Source organism: Callionymus lyra, chromosome 5 (genome assembly GCF_982586985.1).
Source record: "Callionymus lyra chromosome 5, fCalLyr1.hap1.1, whole genome shotgun sequence".
Classification (NCBI taxonomy): domain Eukaryota; kingdom Metazoa; phylum Chordata; class Actinopteri; order Syngnathiformes; family Callionymidae; genus Callionymus; species Callionymus lyra.
The window spans coordinates 16,560,623-16,578,618 of record NC_141822.1 but is presented as its reverse complement, the minus strand read 5'-3'; the positions used below and the strand labels follow the sequence as shown (position 1 = coordinate 16,578,618).

At 43.0% G+C, this 17,996-nt stretch overlaps 3 protein-coding genes across 8 annotated transcripts in view; 2 read left to right on the top strand and 1 right to left on the bottom strand.

Annotated features, from left to right (window-relative positions):
* The first annotated feature begins 899 nt into the window (after nt 1-899).
* setb (SET nuclear proto-oncogene b) lies at nt 900-5,045 on the top strand. Of its 2 annotated transcripts, none has more exons than XM_087791147.1 (8): nt 900-1,115; nt 2,189-2,246; nt 2,330-2,472; nt 2,556-2,659; nt 2,732-2,845; nt 3,654-3,824; nt 3,903-4,022; nt 4,093-5,045. In XM_087791147.1, exons 1-8 carry the CDS (start codon nt 1,049-1,051, stop codon nt 4,111-4,113), a joined length of 798 nt encoding a protein of 265 aa, XP_087647273.1. In that variant the 5' UTR covers nt 900-1,048; the 3' UTR covers nt 4,114-5,045. The 2 variants fall into 2 exon arrangements, with proteins under 2 accessions (XP_087647273.1, XP_087647272.1); XM_087791146.1 differs by having other exon boundaries at nt 3,654-3,833; nt 3,912-4,022.
* A 674-nt stretch (nt 5,046-5,719) lies between these two features.
* On the top strand, nt 5,720-10,436 carry dync2i2 (dynein 2 intermediate chain 2). Of its 2 annotated transcripts, none has more exons than XM_087791145.1 (9): nt 5,720-5,909; nt 6,107-6,373; nt 6,436-6,545; nt 7,393-7,550; nt 7,624-7,733; nt 8,791-8,949; nt 9,014-9,249; nt 9,753-9,910; nt 9,972-10,436. In XM_087791145.1, the coding sequence occupies exons 1-9, from the start codon at nt 5,838-5,840 to the stop codon at nt 10,214-10,216; spliced, it is 1,515 nt and encodes a 504-aa protein (XP_087647271.1). In that variant the 5' UTR covers nt 5,720-5,837; the 3' UTR covers nt 10,217-10,436. The 2 variants fall into 2 exon arrangements, with proteins under 2 accessions (XP_087647271.1, XP_087647270.1); XM_087791144.1 differs by having other exon boundaries at nt 5,720-5,915.
* sptan1 (spectrin alpha, non-erythrocytic 1) overlaps nt 10,234-17,996 on the bottom strand; it is a 24,621-nt gene continuing 16,858 nt past the window's right edge. For 3 of the 4 annotated variants that reach the window (XM_087791140.1, XM_087791142.1, XM_087791143.1), the window contains 20 exons: nt 17,843-17,857; nt 17,099-17,230; nt 16,443-16,580; nt 16,266-16,370; nt 15,958-16,166; nt 15,772-15,892; nt 15,591-15,712; nt 15,392-15,524; nt 15,229-15,327; nt 15,010-15,169; nt 14,007-14,083; nt 13,716-13,925; nt 13,241-13,650; nt 13,090-13,107; nt 12,012-12,066; nt 11,735-11,931; nt 11,608-11,661; nt 11,377-11,523; nt 10,685-10,832; nt 10,234-10,595 (listed from right to left, as the gene is read on the bottom strand). In XM_087791140.1, coding sequence (XP_087647266.1) covers nt 10,470-10,595; nt 10,685-10,832; nt 11,377-11,523; nt 11,608-11,661; nt 11,735-11,931; nt 12,012-12,066; nt 13,090-13,107; nt 13,241-13,650; nt 13,716-13,925; nt 14,007-14,083; nt 15,010-15,169; nt 15,229-15,327; nt 15,392-15,524; nt 15,591-15,712; nt 15,772-15,892; nt 15,958-16,166; nt 16,266-16,370; nt 16,443-16,580; nt 17,099-17,230; nt 17,843-17,857 — 2,676 coding nt within the window. In that variant the 3' untranslated portion in view covers nt 10,234-10,469. The remainder of the gene's footprint in view (nt 10,596-10,684; nt 10,833-11,376; nt 11,524-11,607; nt 11,662-11,734; nt 11,932-12,011; nt 12,067-13,089; nt 13,108-13,240; nt 13,651-13,715; nt 13,926-14,006; nt 14,084-15,009; nt 15,170-15,228; nt 15,328-15,391; nt 15,525-15,590; nt 15,713-15,771; nt 15,893-15,957; nt 16,167-16,265; nt 16,371-16,442; nt 16,581-17,098; nt 17,231-17,842; nt 17,858-17,996) is intronic. The other variant, XM_087791141.1, reaches the window with a different exon arrangement.

Below are 17,996 nucleotides of genomic sequence, written 5' to 3'. Positions count from 1 at the left end.
GGACTTTTTTTTTGGTTTAAATGGAAGTCTGATTAGAATAAACCGTTTTTATTTTTCTTATGGCAATAGCATATTTTAATCCCGTAAATAAATATTTAAAATACATTCAAATAATTTTACATATTTTCATTTACATTCGTTTCCTCATGTGGTAATACATCCCCTTCCTTCGGAGGAATCTATCTATCTATCTATCTATCTATCTATCTATCTATCTATCTATCTATCTATCTATCTATCTATCTATCTATCTATCTATCTATCTATCTATCTATCTATCTATCTATCTATCTATCTATCTATCTATCTATCTATCTATCTATCTATCTATCTATCTATCTATCTATGGGTTAGAATAGTGTTTACATTTGAATTAAAGAAAAAAGTGTATTTTAAAAAAATAGGCTGTAACTATTCACATATACATTTGTTTCCCACCAATATTATATTTTTTATTAATATTTTTATTTTCAATTCCATTATCCCTGATATTTTTTCAATGCCAACTTAGCCTGGTAATATTCTAATCTTGTACTTGTACACTAACATTAATAGTACCAAACGTGTATTTGGCCATCATTTACATTATTAGATTGTACTGTGTTTTTGTATATTATTGTGTTTTTGCTTTATTTGTATGTGATGTATTATGTAAATCTTTGTTGAGGACTACGTATGGAAAGTAGCATTGTGCTAAATCTTGACATCTTTTTAATGTAACTGCACATCATTGTTAAAAAACTGAATCTGAATCTAAACATTCAATGTTTTCGTACGTCACGTGACATCTAGCTCACGCTCTACTCACCGTGTGGCGGCCCATGACTTTGTCGCCCTCCCTACACCAGGGGGCGCCGGAGTGCGCTCGGCGTGTTTATCCACACGACGTCACAAAGCTAAACAAGCGTGTGAAACGGCGCTCTTATCCGTGCTCGTCGTGAGCTTTATGAAAAGGTGGAACTAACTTTTATCTATTTTCACCCGAAACACTTTTCACAGCCGCCGCGAGCGAACCCCGCAGTCCAAGGAGTCACCTCGCGCCGCAACCATGTCTGCCTCGCCGGCGAAAGTCAGTAAGAAGAATTCAAACCACGATGGAGCGGACGAGACCTCTGGTAAGGAATGGCGCTTATTCTGCACATCGCCATTTTCATTTGTTGTCCTTTTTTGTTAAATGTTGAGCAACTACACTCGCGACACATCAGCGTTTGGTGTAAAGCATTAAAATGTGATCCATTTTAATTTTGCCTTTTTATTTATGCGCATATCGCGACTCTAGTGCGATGTAGCTTTTAGCATGTGCTAGCTGTTTACTGTGTGTGGCAATGACAGGCTGCTCGTCCGCGAGGGGGGTTCGGTTCTCGTCGACCCTCGATCCCGAACATCCACGAACACAAACTTTTGCGTTACTTATTCACACGTGTAAAAGTTCTTCTTATAGAGGATCTCTGGTGTTTTAATTGTGCATCAACCCATTCATTCGTCGGGGCATGCGCAGACACAACAGAGCCTGGACGATCTATTTGAAAACGTCTACGTTCACTACTGAATAAAAACATGAAAACTCTTTTGACATAAACCGTCTTAAAATGTATTATTTGTATTTTATTTTATGTCCATTCATTTTTTTTTTTTTAAACTAAAAAGAAACTCCTAGACCGAGTACAGTATAACATATATACATATACAAGGCAATAAATGTAGTTAAAAAGGAGTCCTTTAAAAAATATATGTTTCTTAAACTATTTAATACAATTGGCTTTTTAAAACTTAAATTTTTCTCAAATGGTAAGTAAGTAATTTTTATTTGTATAGCGCTTTTCCAGACCAGGGTCACAAAGAGCTTAAACAATCAAAACAATATTCAATAAAGTATATACTTTAAAGATCAAGATAAAACTGAGAACACAACAGGAGTTCCAGAAAATCAAGGAAAAGCCTGAACAAATAAAAACGTCTTAAGATGTTTCTTGAAGCCTGTATATCAGTATTGATCTTAAAAGACAGTTTGTTTCTGATGAAAGATAATTTTTGAAACAGTTTAGCTAACGTTATTGACGCTCGAAACCATTGTACTAGTAGTGGTGTTTACATGGCCCCTCACACATCCTCTTAAAGATGCATCCTTTAATATGACAAAGCTTGTTATTTCCAAGTCTAATCTTTTTATTATATTCTGTCATTTTAGAAAAGGAGCAGCAGGAAGCAATCGAGCACATCGATGAAGTACAGAATGAAATTGACAGGTAAGTCGTGATTTTTTCTTAAGTTAATAAAAGTGATTCTTGATCATTTCTGACGCGGGGATGTCTTGTCACCTGCTGAGCAGACTCAACGAACAGGCCAGTGAGGAGATCTTAAGAGTGGAGCAGAAGTACAACAAATTGCGTCAACCATACTTTCAGAAGCGGTCAGAACTCATAGCCAAAATCCCCAACTTCTGGGTCACAACATTCGTCAACCATCCACAAGGTATGTTCAACATTTGGTTCATTGAGAAAATAATATTCCTGTAACTACCTTCTGAAATTAATATTTTCAATTTCCCACCTCAGTTTCGGCTCTCCTGGGCGAGGAGGACGAGGAAGCGCTTCATTACTTGTCACGCGTTGATGTCACGGAGTTCGAAGACATAAAATCTGGATACAGAATAGATTTTGTGAGTATTTGTTTGTTTCTACTTTATTTAAGGTTATTTTGTGACTATAACAACTTTGTTTTTCTTTTGTAGTATTTTGATGAGAATCCATACTTTGACAACAAGTCCCTCTCCAAAGAGTTTAACGCCAACGAAGGTGGAGATCCAGTCTCTAAGTCGTCCGACATCAAGTGGAAAGATGGAAAGGTTTGTTTGATGGTTCACTCAATTGTTTCCACAGTTATAGAAAAGGAAAATTAAATTAAATTTGAGGGTTTTGAATTTGAACGACTGATTTTTAGAGTTGGTTCTATTTGAGAGAAATTCTTTCAAAAGGTACAGGTGGTTTTTTTCCCCAAAAAATATTTAGGGAAACTTTCACCCCATAAATGTGTTTATATGTAAAAGATCTTAAGAATCTGGTTCAGGGATTAGAACTTTCATAATATTATAAGTCCTACATTTCCTTCTATACCAAATGTTTTTATCTCATCAGCTGTTAAATGTTTACTTATGGGCTGTTACCTCCGCTATAATCTCCCAGAAGTTTAGTGTAATCTCTGTATACTATTCATAGTTTTGGTGAAACTTTTTAGAGAAGACGTTAATTTGTCGTTATATTCTGTATTTGCTAATGATGCGACGAATGGCAGCCATTTGCCAACAAACTCTACGATCATTATCAGCTTTTGTTATATTTTTCTCGACACATTAAGTTAAACACAGATGCATTTTCTTTTACATGTATTTTCACCTGTATATAAAAGTTAATAAGATGATGCTGGGAACTTCTCCCATCATTTTCAAACTTAATCACTGCTTTTTCCCTGTCAGCTGAAAAATAACTTGATAGAAATATTATGTATATATTCAAATAAACACTCCAAACTTTATACACTATTTTTTTTTAACCAATCCAAAATGTAGCAAGAAAAAACCTTTTTATCTGCACTTGGCAACATTTGTTATTTTGATTATTTGGAGAAACTAATCTTGTATTTTGGTTTGTTTCCAGGACCTCACAAAGCGTGCCGGCCAGACGTCGACCAAAGCCGGGAAGAAGCGGCCGCACGATGAGCCCGAGAGCTTCTTCACCTGGTTCACCGACCACTCGGACGCCGGCGCCGACGACTTGGGAGAAGTGATCAAGGACGACATCTGGCCCAACCCGCTGCAGTACTACCTGGTACGAGGCCTGCGGAGCAAACACACGGGTCACCAGTGATGGAGTGAAGCAGTTCTCAACACTCGTGAATGTTTCCAGGCCTCAGACATGGAGGACGAGGAAGGTGAAGGCGAGGACGACGAAGAGGACGAAGAGGAGATCTTGGAAGACATCGACGAGGGAGAGGAGGATGAAGAAGGAGAAGACGAGGATGGAGACGTGAGTTAAATTTTTGAGTAGCCTAATCGTAACCGGTGTATATTATACAATAACTTTATTTGTTTCTCAGGAGGACGGTGACGACGACTAAACATTGGGCCAACAACATTTTACCTGTCCTCCCTTCATGACCACCCTACGCAGCCAAGGGAGCAAACCATTTAGTTTTCTTTTTATTTTGGGAGTGGTAGTTGTTTAAAAAGATACTTTTTCTGTGTCGTTGACCCGTTCCACCTCTCCTCTCCTCCCCCCTCTCTCCTCCATCCATAATCCTCGTCCTCCTTCGCATCTTCGGCTCCACACATCGCAGGTGTGACATTTGTTTCTTTACCAAGACACACATCAAAAATAATAAAATCATGAAACTAAACACTTTCTACACGTTGACCTGCATAGACTCCACATGTGTACAAAAGCAATTTTTATGTAGAAATTTGACAAAAAAAGGAGAAATTTGTGAAATGCGAGGCGACTTCATTGATCATTTTGAGTCTCATTTGAAATAAAGCTTTTCTTGGCATTAGTCTCACCGTCCTAAGGATTAAAACCACCAGCTTGTTCATACATTTTTTTTTGTAACGTGTCAAGTTATATAATGTGTAGAAGGAGGACAGCACTAAGTCTCCACTGGAAATAATGTTAATTTATGTCTACCAGCTTCTTTGTTCAATGATATTTGAGGTGATTCAATCCATCTGGGAACTTCAGCGGCAGGTGACCACCGGTGTGACGGACTTGTGTCCAGGTCTGCACCTCTGAGAAGAGTGAACTAAACAAAACAGACGGGTATCTTTCAGTCTTTTACTCAGATCGGCTCACGACGACTGTGCACTTGTTTCTGTCAACCGGGCATCGGTGATCGACCTTCATTCATTTGTTTTCTCTGGAGATTCTATTGAAATGTTGTATGAAACTGATTTCTAATGTGACTTGTAAATCATTACTGTGTATACGTGTGTCCTGTCGACAGCCCCGCTTCCAGTTCAAGTGGGTTTTTAAAATAAACGATTTGGGTTGACTCAGTTCACTGGTTCTGTAGATGAATTCTCCTTTGGTGGGTTATCTGTATAGTTATGTCATAACCGTATGCAAGTCATTCGTATTTATAGAGTGCTTTTCCAGACCAGGGTCACACAGCACTTAAACAATAAAAACAATACTCAATAAAGTATATACTTTAAGGGTCAAGATAAGACTGAGAAAAACATAGGAGTTCCAGAAAATCAAGGCTGAACAAATTATAAGCAAGATAAGTTTGTCTCAAACGTGAATGATATTATCAAAGGACAAACCTGTTAACGTTGATTATTTATTATCAAATCGCGTTTAAAAAACGTCTTCGAGCGCACTTTACGCACTTTAACATTGACACGTCATAATGCGCAGCATTGTTGCACAAACGAACATCCAACCGGACGTGACGTAATTCAAGCGTACTACTGGTTTAGTCTTCACGAATGCATGCGTATTATGTTTGTGTATTTACAGTACAATACACAATTTGTAACAGTGCGTGTAGTATTGGTGTGTTCTGAAATCTATAACCAACAATAAACAACAAGCTTGACATCTTGAACAAAATAAAAAAACTAAAGCGGAAGTCAGAACCTGATTTTTCTCTTGCTCCTCTAGAAGCTCTTCGAAACCATGGTAACGCTAGCTCAATAAAGATGGCTGCCATTTGGGATGCAGTCAAAGGCTGCGAACGCAAACTCGTTTTAAAAGTCAACAACTGACTTTACAATTAAATAAGCCGCTCCTTATGGTAAATATAATCAAAGGGGCAACATTTGTTGCATAAACTATTTATTTATAATGTTTAGTGACGAGACTCTGGCGTCAGTGAGCGTCCAGCCGTCGTGGAGGAAGAGCCATCAGTCTTCTCAGGTGTCAGTAAGTTCTTGAGTTCACTTCTCATAATGTCAGGTTCAGCTCATATGTTGGTTATGTTTGCCTCGTGATGTAAGAGGCTCTACTCCGAGTCTCCGCCGGTCACCATGTGCTGAACAACAAGATGGTGAAAACAGCAGATGCTGATGAAAAATCTCACCCTTTTTTTTTTCTTGTCGTCCTCCTCGATCCAGAAAAGCTGCCAGACCCTGGAAGTCCACAGTCGTGAAGCCGAGGTCCAGGTCCGGTCCACGAGTGCCGCCTACACCCAAACCGAGCCGCCGGCGGGTCAAGCATCATCGGAGCATCTTCATCTCAACGACCCGGATCGCCCGACGCCGCCGGGCCTGAGCGAGTTTGTGCGTCGTGTGGAGGATCGGGTCACCAGGGAGCTCGCCAGGAACGCCCGGACCCACGCCTTCGACGACCTCAGGGTGACCCGGGAGGATGGCGGCGAGCCGGTGAGCCTCAGAGTCTCTTATAAACTTTGTTTATATTTCTGAGTGTGTCGTCGTCTCTGCAGGTGACGTGTCTGCACACGCTTCGCCGCCTCCACGCCGGCCACCAGGAGCTGCAGGTGACGTGCGTGTCGTGGAGCTGCACCGGCGCCGTCGTCGCCTGTGGCTACGGCAGGTGTGTATGTATGTCACTCGTCATCGTTATACTTAGAAGATGAGGACACCCTGGACAGGAAGCCAGTGTTGTCGTTGTGGTCTCTGTAGGAGGGAGGAAACTAGAGTGCTTTTCTGTAAAAGAAATTGGAGGTGCTGATCCTCTTCCTGCTCGATCCAAATAAATCCTGAAACTGACACTAAGAGTGTTAGAAAATATCGATACACTTGAATATCAATACAGTTTGGTCAAATAAATATTGCTATATTTAACAGTACTGTATCAATATATACAAACAATAATTAATAAATAATTTAGGCTTTTTATCAAAGTATATATATTTAATCAGTGCTTTATATTTTAACAAATTTTAACAACATAACAATGCAAATATTTACAATGTTTGTCCATTTTTGTGTTGCAATAAATCTTCTAGTCGCTAGGTGGCAGCAGTCATTATGCCCTCTGAAGCTTATAGAACAATGAAATCCTGCGATGACTGAGGACGAGAGGATACAGTCGACTCCACTAGCTTTTAAAGCTGATGTTTGTACATATTTTGGGTTTCAAAACAAATGAAAGTCAAGTACTCGACAATACTGCAAATATATCCGTGTTACTACAGTATCAAAATATATTGCCCAATATTGTATCGGAGACCCTGGACAGGAAGCCCGACAATTGCTCCCCAAATAAAGTTGTTAAATCACCTCTGTAGGAGGGAGGAAACTTGAGTGCTCGGGGGAAACTTTTCCCGGAATAATCGGAGGTGCTGATCCTCTTCCTTCAGACCCAAGTTTATCCCGAAAAACAGACAACCAGGACGACATTTTCCTGCATCGTTAATTACCTTCTTCTTGATTGACAGGACCTCACATAGTGACTGGAACTCCGACAAGTCCTACGTGTGCACGTGGAACCTGGACCGTGCACGTCTGACCCCCACACAGCCGGACCTGGTCATCGATGTCCCTGCGGCGGTCACCGCTCTGAGCTGTCACCCCGAGTCGCCCGCCGTCATGGCAGGTCTGCTGACGTCGCCGTGGTAACGAAAGGGAAAAGAAATAGTGTTTGATTGACTGACGTGTCGCTCCTGCAGGGGGTCTGTATGACGGACAGGTGGTGGTCTGGGACACCAGCCGGACTCAGGATCTGGTCCTGGCTCAGACGGGAATGTCTGCAGACAGCCACAGAGAACCTGTTTACCAGGTGTGTGTGTGTGCATGTGTGTAGGTGTGCGTGTGTGTGTTTAAAGATCAAAGACATGATGAAGCAGTGACATTACATTAATGGAGCAGTAGGTGGCGCTACTGGTTAAAAAACCTTGTGAGGTATTATGAAGAGCAACACTCAACACCATCTAACTCAATTTCACCTTCATAAGTATATATTTTCAAATAATAGAAATTAAAGCATATATTTTCAAGTGAATATATATATATATATATATACATTTTAAAGTATAACAGTGGTTATATAAAGATAGTTAATTTAACTTTTATTGTTGGCTCTAATATACCAACAGTTTTATATTCAATTTAAAAGGCTACAAATTAAAAAAAATATTAAACTAAACAAATGTTTTTTTCTAAATAAGGGACTTTTAAGCTTGTGGAAAAAGAAAAAAAAGGAATTAATTTAAAAAAATCTTGAGATTTTTGGAATTCAATTATTAAGAAATGAATCAATATAATTATTTTATAAAACAATTAAAATCTTATAACGACATTTCAATAGAGAAATTCAAAGTCTCAACATTTAAAATGTTAAATTCAACCGTCCTGATACATTTCCACACAGAATCTTGCAACTTTTGAATTGAACTCAAATCTGTCACTCATTAGCTTGTTTTTAAGTTTCTAGTTGACTAGTCCAACTTAACTTAAAATAACTTGTAATATAAGTGTTTAAGATATACTTACTGTAAATCACAAGCAGTTTTATAATGTTTCTTAGTGATGAATCTTCATGAAGCTTCAGGAAACATTGTCCCCATGTCTTCACTCTTTGCTGTAAAATACATTTAGATAAAACCTCACATTATTTGCAAGAGCGCCACCTCGTGGGCACTTAAAAACGTGTGTTCTGATGTTGCTTCATGATCATTAGCGAGTCATGTCCAACTGGGGGGAGAACCTGAGGCAGACCCAGGACAGAAACATCTTTATATTCATGAGTTTAAAATCTGTGAAGTAACTTTTCTCTGCTTAAAACTTTTAAAAAAGAACCTTGAAAATAATATCTTTGAACTGGACGACGTGTGCAGGTGAAGTGGCTTCCACTGCAGGAGAAGGAGTTCGGGGTTCTGAGCGCCTGCTCGGGAGGACGCGTGCTGCAGTGGACTCTGGACCGGGAGCAGAACCAGCTGGTCCTCACGGCGGCGTACGCCCTCATGACGCAGCAGGTTCCTCGGAGCAGCTTCAAGGTCAGGAAGGTTTCAACTTTTTCGACGGTTCCTTCTAATGATAGGATCTTGGTGTTGCTCAAAGGCTCGAGGCAGCAGCAGCACGGTGGGCGTCACCTCGCTGGCTCTGTCCCAGTGGGACCCCGACACCTTCCTGGTGGGCTCCGAGGGGGGTCTGCTGCTCCGATGCTCCTTCTCCTCGCAGACTCCGGCGGTGGCGCCCTCTGGAGGCGAGAGCGTGACGCTGCGAGCTCCAGTCGTTTTCTCCTTCAGGCCCGGCACAGGTCCGGTCCACTCGGTGCACTGTTCCCCGTTCCACAGGTGAGACCCACAACCAACTATATCCTCGAATTTAACGTTTTAAATGTGGAAACTTTCCCTGTTTTTTTAATGAAATAAATTATTTTTAGAATATCTTAATTTAATTTAAAATTTTTATTAATCAAATGAATAAATAAAAAAATTAAATATGTATTTTGTTACATATCCTCTATTATTCCAATAATTCAAAAAAACATTTTCTAAATTCAAAAACTTTCCGTAGCACTAAAGTTTAAATAATTTAGCTCAATTTTTATTGAAATTTAAAAAGTGCATTTTTCAAAAATGTATTTTGAATTATTGTTTAAAAACAAAAAGTCCAAGTTTAAATTTAATTATTAAAATTAAAAACAATAACATTTAATTTACATCAATTTATTTAATTAAATTATCCCAAAAATAATTAATGTATTCATAAAATGTTTTCAACATTTGAAACATAAAAGTCAACCATATAAGGTTCTAAAGACACTGATATACTTTCACACCGACTCTGGTTTAAGGAACGTGTTTCTGAGCGCCGGGACCGACGGTCTGGTCCACGTCCACTCGCTGCTGCAGACCGACCCGCTGCTCTCGCTCAGGGTGTCGGACTCGTACCTCTTCCAGGTCCAGTGGTCTCCTTCGCGGCCGCTGGTCTTCGCCGCGGCTACCGGACGAGGTCAGTCTTCCGAACTTTTTATAATCCGTGTCTACTCTAAACGTCCCGACGCCCCCTGCAGGTGAAGTGCAGATCTTCGATCTGGGTCGCGGCTCCTCGAAGCCGGCGGCCACCGTGGATCACGGCCCGGCCGGTCAGTCGTCGGCGGCGACGTGTCTGAGCTTCAACGGCCAGAACCCGCGGCTGCTGGCGGTGGGGAAGACGGACGGGACGGTGGGCGTGTGGCGTCTGAGCGGCGAGCTGACGGAGCAGAGGTCGGCGGAGGTCGAGCAGCTGGAGCGCATGAGTCGCCAGGCGGCGGAATAAGAGTCTCGACCAGAAGATTCCAGTTGTAATCAGGAGCGTTTATTAGTCACTGCAGATACATGTTACAATCAGGTGGTTAAAAGAAGGAGCTAAAACAATCACAGATGCACGAGCCTATCAGCACGAAGATAAATAGTTTGTTAAAAGTGTTGCGTGTGTGTGTGTGTGCCCTTCATGCATTTTCAGCCGTGTGTAAAGTGTGTGAGTGTGTGAGGACAAACGCGTTCCGATTGGTCACTGGGAAGGCGACGGATCAGTTGACAAAAAGCGAGCGTGTGAATTCCACAAAGTCCAGCGCCGTGGGCAGCTCTCGACCCTTGCTGTCCAGGAAGGGCTTCATGTGCGAGAGGCAGTAGTCGGCCTGTTCCTTGCTCAGGTTCTGGAGATTAGAGAAGAGTGATAAGGAGTGAGGCGGAGCCAGAGAGAGAGTGGGCGGAGCCAGAGAGAGAGAGAGAGAGAGAGACGCACCTGGTAGAGTTCTTCTTTAGTGACGAAAGGTTTGTTCTCCGTGCTCAGAGCTCTGAAAGCGCTCTCGATCTCCTCGCTGGACTTGACGTTCTCCGTCTCACGGCTGATCATGAAGGCCATGTACTCCTGGAGCGACACGTTGCCGTCCCTGCACACAAACACACACACACAAGTGAACACACACACACTCGTGGTTGGATAAATTCTACCATGTCACAGATAGTGGTTTGTATTGGCAAGAATCTGGCGATACGATACAGAGACAACAATACGCTATGTTGTATTACTGTAGTAACAAGGATATATTTGCAGTATTGTTGAGTACTTGACTCTGGTGTTGCAGAATTTACAGACCACATGACTCTTGACGAAGTCGTAACTGCTTTCATTTGTTTTGAAACCAAAATATGTCAAAACATCAGCTTTAAAAGCTGCTGGAGTCGACTGTATCCTCTCGTCCTCAGTCACTCCTGTGGTCTCGCATGATTTGTTACTTTAGCTGTGGACCACTTCTGCCATCTAGCGGCCAGGGGTTTAATTACAACACATAAATAAAACATAAAAAGATTTGAAAGCACCGAAAATATGTGTATTTTTTCATGTAAAAAGAAAAAAGGGATGAATATTGCAGTATTTTAGTCACAATATTCAAGTAAGTGGATATTTTCTCACACCACTCGTCGCCGACTGACCTGTTCGGATCCACCGTGTCAAGAATGGCTTCGAACTCCGGGTCTGGTTCTCCCTCCTCCACCATGGGCAGGTCGTACCCCAGCGACCGCAGACAGGACTTGAACTCCTGGTGGTTCAGACGACCCGACTTCTCTTTGTCGAAGTGCCTGAGGGTCCAGGAGGAGACGGTGGTTACGTTGAGCAGGAATAAAGGTTGAATTAGTAAAAAAAATAAAGTTCTGGTCACATACTTGAACATCATGCTGAACTCCTTCAGCGCCTCCTCCGTCACTCCGGTCGTGTTTCTGAAAGAGAAGGACGTGAGATCAGACCCGGGTCAATGCTAACACTATTCCTGGTTCTGGTTCTGGTCCAGACCTGGCCTGGATCTGCTGCTCTAAGTTGTGCTGCATCCTCATGCCCAGCTGGTCCAGTTGGTCCCACTGCTGCGCCAGGCCGACCGTGCTGTGCTCCGTGTACTTGTTGTCCAGGATCAGGGCCTCCTCCATGGCTGCTCCCAGATCCTCGATCTTCTTCAGCTGGCTGCGCATGGCCCGGATCTCCTGGTGCTTCCTCTGCACACGTGGATCACACACACACACACTCAGAACCGCCGCTGCAGGAGAATCATCGCGACCGCAGTCACTCGACAAACCTTTGTGGCCTCCAGCTGGGACTCCAGAGTCCCCGACTCCTCCACCATGCAAGACCTGCGAGGACAAAGTCTGGTCACATGATGGACGACATCACTGTTGTCATGGTGATGAACACACACTGCAGTCGTGATCAAACGCTCAACCACTGATTCTTCAGTCGTGCACAACACAACTCACCGTCAGACACACATGCACTAAGACACACACAAGTGTGCTCTGTAAGTTTATGTGCAAGAGTGTGTGTTGTGTCAGTGTGTTCGTCTCTTTTTGCTCGCGTGCGTCCGTTTGTTTGTTTGTCTTGCGAATGTGTGCGACCGTCTTGTGAGCGTGTGTGCGTCCGTCTTGCGAGTGTGTGCGTCCGTCTTGCGAGTGTGTGCGTCCGTCTTGCGAGTGTGTGCGAGTCTGTCATGATTGTGCGTTTGTCTGTCTGGTGTGTGTGCCCGTTTGTGTGTGTTTGCGTCAGTCTTGTGAGTGTGTCCGTCCGTCTTGCGAGTGTGCGAGTCTGTCATGTGTGCGTTTGTCTGTCTGGTGTGTGCCCGTTTGTGTGTGTTTGGTGTGTGTGTGTGTGCGTCAGTCTTGCGAGTGTGTGCGTCAGTCTTGCGAGTGTGCGAGTCTGTCATGATTGTGCGTTTGTCTGTCATGATTGTGCGTTTGTCTGTCTGGTGTGTGCCTGTTTGTCTTATGTGTTTGTGCGTTAGCATGTTCATGTGTGTATTAACTTTTACTGTACACAAGTTTGTGTAGCAGCAATTGTGCGTCTAATTAAACTCAACAGATTTTGTCAACATGACACACACGAGTCAGACATGAGGCGACAGTGCTGACGGGCAAAGGAGAAGCAACAGAAACCAGAGCTTCATGATGTGAAAGACCTTCCAGAGAGATCATCGGCAACTTGGTACTGATAGACGGCGATAACTCGCCGATATGCTATGCTAGTCGGAGAGAGAGAGAGCAGGAGGACACGGTCATGGACCACACAACAGCTCACACCACACACACACTTGACCCCTGACACACACATAAACACACACACACACACACACACACACACAGAGTAAAAGATTTGATATTGACCCGTCCAGAAGGTACGTCCTGATGAGTGCCAGAGTTCCAAGCATCAGCGAGAAGACGTGAAGAAAAGGGAGGGAGGGGTGGAGAGAAAAAAACATGACTTTCAAGCATCTTTGATTGTGATGATGCAACATCTGCTGCACTGCAGCGTCACCTGGTCTCCTGCAGCCACTGGTGGAAGGCGTTGGCGTGTTGTGCGAACTCCTGCCGCAGCTTGTCGTTCTCCTCCTGCCTCCTCTGCTCCTTCTGCAGCTCCAGCTCTCGCTCCTTGATGATCTTCTGCAGGTTCCTCCAGGTCTCCTCCAGGGCCTCCATGGTGAACCAGGTGTAGGGGTTTGACGCCACCTGGTAGCTCTTGATCTGCTGGTCCAGCTCGGCCAGCTGGTTGAAGTCGGCCTGCGCCGAGCTCAGGGAGGATCTGAAGGCCTCGTGGGCCTCGCGCAGAGCCCGGATCTCCTCCAGGGAGTTGCACCTGACGGGGTCCGTCAGGTCTTCTTCTGCGTTCTCGAACCAGCTGTTGAAGGCGGAGGCCTTCTTGGCGAACGTGAGGAACAAGTCCTCGACCTGACGTGTGGTTGAGATACGAATGAAACCTCCAGCTCGACATCAACTCTGGAATCTTCCCTCACCTTTCTGAAGTGCTCTTGAGCCTCCAGGAGCTTCTTCTTGCGAGCTGCAGAGTTGGACAGCAGATGGTTCCAGCGCTTGATCAGAGAAGCGTGACGAGCCTCGATGGCTTTAGACTGGACGTGTTTGGCCGACAGCAGCTGGTCCTTCAGGGCAGTGATGTTGGTGATGCCCTCTTGTTGGAAGGCCTGAAGACCAGCGTCAAAGGTCTCCTGCAGGTGGACACAGACGGGAAGAGCCTCGGTGAGACACGAGGAACATCATCATGAAGGAGGTCTGGAAGCAGCAAATACCTGCTTGGTGAGAAGAGTCTGAACCGATGACAGATCTCTGCCGTAGTCGTCCGTCTTCAGGCTGTTCTCCTTCTCTCCTGCAGAAGATTCAACATCAATGATCAGAGACGTCGCTTCACTGGTTCAACAGTAGATTCAAGTTTAGATTCAATAAAGAAATATTTGATTTGTATTTATTTATCAACAATATCTCCCAACTAACTCACCAACTCAATGTTTGTAACCAAGTAATTCATTTCTGACAGATTTCTCACCAAGTAATAAATCAACAAATGTATAACTCTGTTAGACATCAGTTACTCTGTTACTTGGATAGTAATCAGGTACTCACCAAGTTACTGACTTCTCAATAAGTAAAAAAAGTAATAGCCAACTAATTTTTATCTCGATAGGTAACTAGCTATGTAACCAAGTAACTGATTTCTTTTTTAGTAACTAAGTAACTGTGTCTAACGGATATTTAACCAAGTGACTGATTTATCAATAAGTAATAAAGTTATAGCCAAGTAACTAATTTCTATCTCGGTAGGCAACAAATATTCCATCTACAGTATGTAACCAAGTAACTGATTTCGAACTCAGTAACCAATTAACCGATTTCTTTTTTAGTAACTAAGTAACTTGGTTAAACATAAGTAACTTGGTTAGACAAACTGTTGGATATTTAACCAAGTGATCAGTAACCAAGAAGTCAGTTACCGGTACTTTATTACTATCACAGTAACCAAGATCTAACAAAGTTACTGATTTCTCACAAAGTAATAAAGTGATAAAAAAAAACAACTAAAAAATAAACTGACTTCTAACTCAGTAACAGTAACAATGCATCCATTCATTTAGTTAAACGGAAATACTATCGGTCTCAAGTTACTCTTGAGCAAACATCTCTAAATCTAGCAGGTTGAAAGCATCATCGCAGCTTTGATGAAGAGTCATGATTTAAAGTTTAGAGACCATGACAGAAGCTTTACATGGTTAAACTGAAGGTGTAAACGGTTCATACCGATCCATGATTCCACCACGTCTGCCTTCCAGTTGAACTGCAGGAAGGCAGAGTTCTCGTCCAGCTTGGCTTTCCTCTGAGCGGCGGCTCTTTCCAGCTCCGACACTTTTCCCCTCAGTGCGGTGATCTTGGCGCTGATGTTGTCTATGTGGTGGTTGTTCTGTTGGACACACGACATTCATCAGCGGACGCTCCACTAGAACCGGGTCACAGAAGTACCTTCTTGATCAGCTCCTCTCCGTTCACGCACACGTCGTTGACTCTGTCCCGGTGCACCGTGAAGTCCGTCTCAAACGCCTCGTGTTTCTTCAACAAACCCTGCGGAGAACACGAGCGTGAGGATCAAAAGAAAAACGCACAACGTTGAACTCCTTAAAATCACCTGCACTGCTGCCAGAGTGTCGCCGTAGTCCTCGCTCCCCACCAGATTCAACTTCTCGTTAATCCACGCTTCTTCTTCTTCCACGTTGGCCACAAACTGCTGGTACTCCAGCGACTCCTCCAGCCTCTGTCCCCTGCGGAGCCACCAGACATTCAGACGTCCTTTCCACACTCGCAAGACGGATCAGGTGCGGCTTTACCTCGCTCCAGACAAGTCTTTCAACTCCTTCCAGTGGTCGATAAACTGGGCCAGCCTCTGCTGGATCTCCTCCTGGCCGATGGTGTTGTCATCGGACAGCTTCCTCCCAGTGTCCAGCACCGACTGGACACACACGTGACAGTCAACATGACACTTTCAATCCATCTGTCTGAACACAGTACCTGTATGGCCGGATCGTGAGCTCCCAGCTCTGCCTCCAATCTCTTGTGTTTCTTCCTCAGATTCTGCACTCCCGTCAAATCACGTCCGTAATCCTCCGAACTCACGAGCAGCTTCTTTTCCCTGTGAAACAGCTTCCGTTCATACTCGACACGTTCACACCAATCGTGACAAGAGTCCGCTCATACTTGATCCAAGACTCTTCGTCGTCCAGGTCCCTGAAGAACTGGTGCAGCCGGTGAGACTCGTTGAGCTTCCCGCGGCGCCCGGCCGCCATGCTCTTGATCTTGGTGAAGCGGCCGTTCACCGCCTCACGCTTGTCCTTCACCAGAGAGGTGTCGAAGGCTTGGCTGCCCATCAGGCTGTCGGCCTGACCGTTGAGATCCTTCAGACGATCCTGAAAATGAAGCGAGTAACGGTCAGAGGAATTCCAATGAACATGTTTAATATAGACAGTTCTTCATGATGATACATTCATTTTGTTCATCAATTGTACCTCATGGGCTGAAATATCAGCCTCCAGCAGCTGGTGCTTCTTCAGCAGATTGTTCACAGATGCAAGGTCTTTCCCGTAATCCTCAGAGGCGAGAAGAGCTTCGACCTGCAGGTAAAGGTAAAAAACTGTCAGGACCTCCATAAGCCCAGGCTGTAGAAGGAAGAGGAGAATCATCACCTCAGAGAGCCAGAAGTCAAAGTCCTTGATGCCCGTGTTGAAGTTCTGCTGCTTGTTGGCCTCCTTCAGTTTCTGGCTCTTCTCCGCAGATTTGTTGACGAGGAACTGCCACTGCTCATCCAGAGCATTGAGGCGAGCCTACAAAGACGAACGCTTTCATTTAATCAATTATTATAGCTGAGCTTAAAGATGGAGAAGTTTAACTACTTTTAAAAGTGAAATTGAATCAGTGTTCATAAGAAAGTCCCGCCTGTGAAGCAGCATCAATAATAAAAAAAATGAAACAAGGAAAATTTCATTAAGAAAAGGTCACTTATCCTAGAATCAAAAATAGTTTTGGTAGTAATATAAAGGCAAAAATAATGAAATAAAATCCAAAAAATTAAATTAGCGACTAAACCAAAGTGAAATGTTAAGGTTAAACTGACAATGTTTCGTAATTAACATTAAATGAATGACTGTATAGATAAAAGCTTAAATTTTAAAACATAAATAAAAAAGCCTTATAATTTGTCATTGTTGGAGTAGAGTATCATGAATATTTTCAAGTTCAAGAAGAGAGAATATAAACATTTATTTTCTATCATCAGAGAAGTGTTAAATATGTGTTATATATTTACCAACAAACATATTTCATAGTCATACTAGTCACTGACCTTTACAGCATCTTCACTGCCAGCACAGGCACCTCTTTGGATGAGAGCGTTCCCAGTATCGATCACTCCCCGGATTCTGTCGGCGTTAGCGTGCAGCTCAGCCTCGAAGGCCTGATGCTTCTGATGTTTACTCTGACGGAACAACAAGGTCACAGCCAGTCAGTTTCTGGTTTAGTTCATTCGACTTTGGAACACATAAAGAACTAAATGAAAGCTAGAATTACACAAACTGCCATTTGAAGCATTATTTTAATGCCAGAAACAGCGATTCTAATAACAGGGAGTGACAATTCAAACAATATACCAACAACATACATGGACGTGGACACGATGGAGGGAACAACATCTGCAAAAGAATTGACTTTTGGAAAAGTTGCTGATAGAGGGGTCCTCTTCAAAGATGCTTCTTTTTCTTCACTTCAAAATGAAGATTATTTTTATTTTGTAAATTAATGTAAAATATTTGCATACATGAAGCAAGTTTAAAGGTGACCCCTCTAATTAAAAAAAAAACAGAAGCCAGAAACTTTGGATGAATACATAAACTATAACAAAATGAAGAGCTACGTCTGACAAAAATTATCAACCCAGGTGGGAAGGAAGCGACACTCGACAGCGCTGATGAGGAACAAACTCAAAAGATGGATGGAAGACTTGTTCTAGTAGTGTCTACACACACAGCACAGACGGGGACAAGTGGAGGAAAACCTGCTTGGATGTTAGTCAGCTAACACTGAAACTTACCAGCAGCTTGGACAGCTAAAAAACATAAGACATCGAGAGACAAGTTGAGTTAAACCTCATACACAGGCAACATTTGTGTTTGTCAACAAGAGTCATTTCTATGTGATACATTAATATGAATATTCATGACATTATAAAGCTAATTTCAGACAAA

Excerpts from the sequence above, each read along its gene's own strand:
- setb (XM_087791147.1), top strand. The coding sequence starts at position 1,049 with ATGTCTGCCTCGCCGGCGAAAGTCAGTAAGAAGAATTCAAACCACGAT. Across the intron at positions 2,660-2,731 it reads CTGGATACAGAATAGATTTT|TATTTTGATGAGAATCCATA; the intron begins GTGAGTATTTGT and ends TTTCTTTTGTAG. Across the intron at positions 3,825-3,902 it reads ACCCGCTGCAGTACTACCTG|GCCTCAGACATGGAGGACGA; the intron begins GTACGAGGCCTG and ends GAATGTTTCCAG.
- dync2i2 (XM_087791144.1), top strand. The coding sequence starts at position 5,838 with ATGTTTAGTGACGAGACTCTGGCGTCAGTGAGCGTCCAGCCGTCGTGG. Across the intron at positions 8,950-9,013 it reads TTCCTCGGAGCAGCTTCAAG|GCTCGAGGCAGCAGCAGCAC; the intron begins GTCAGGAAGGTT and ends TGTTGCTCAAAG. Across the intron at positions 9,250-9,752 it reads CACTGTTCCCCGTTCCACAG|GAACGTGTTTCTGAGCGCCG; the intron begins GTGAGACCCACA and ends CTCTGGTTTAAG.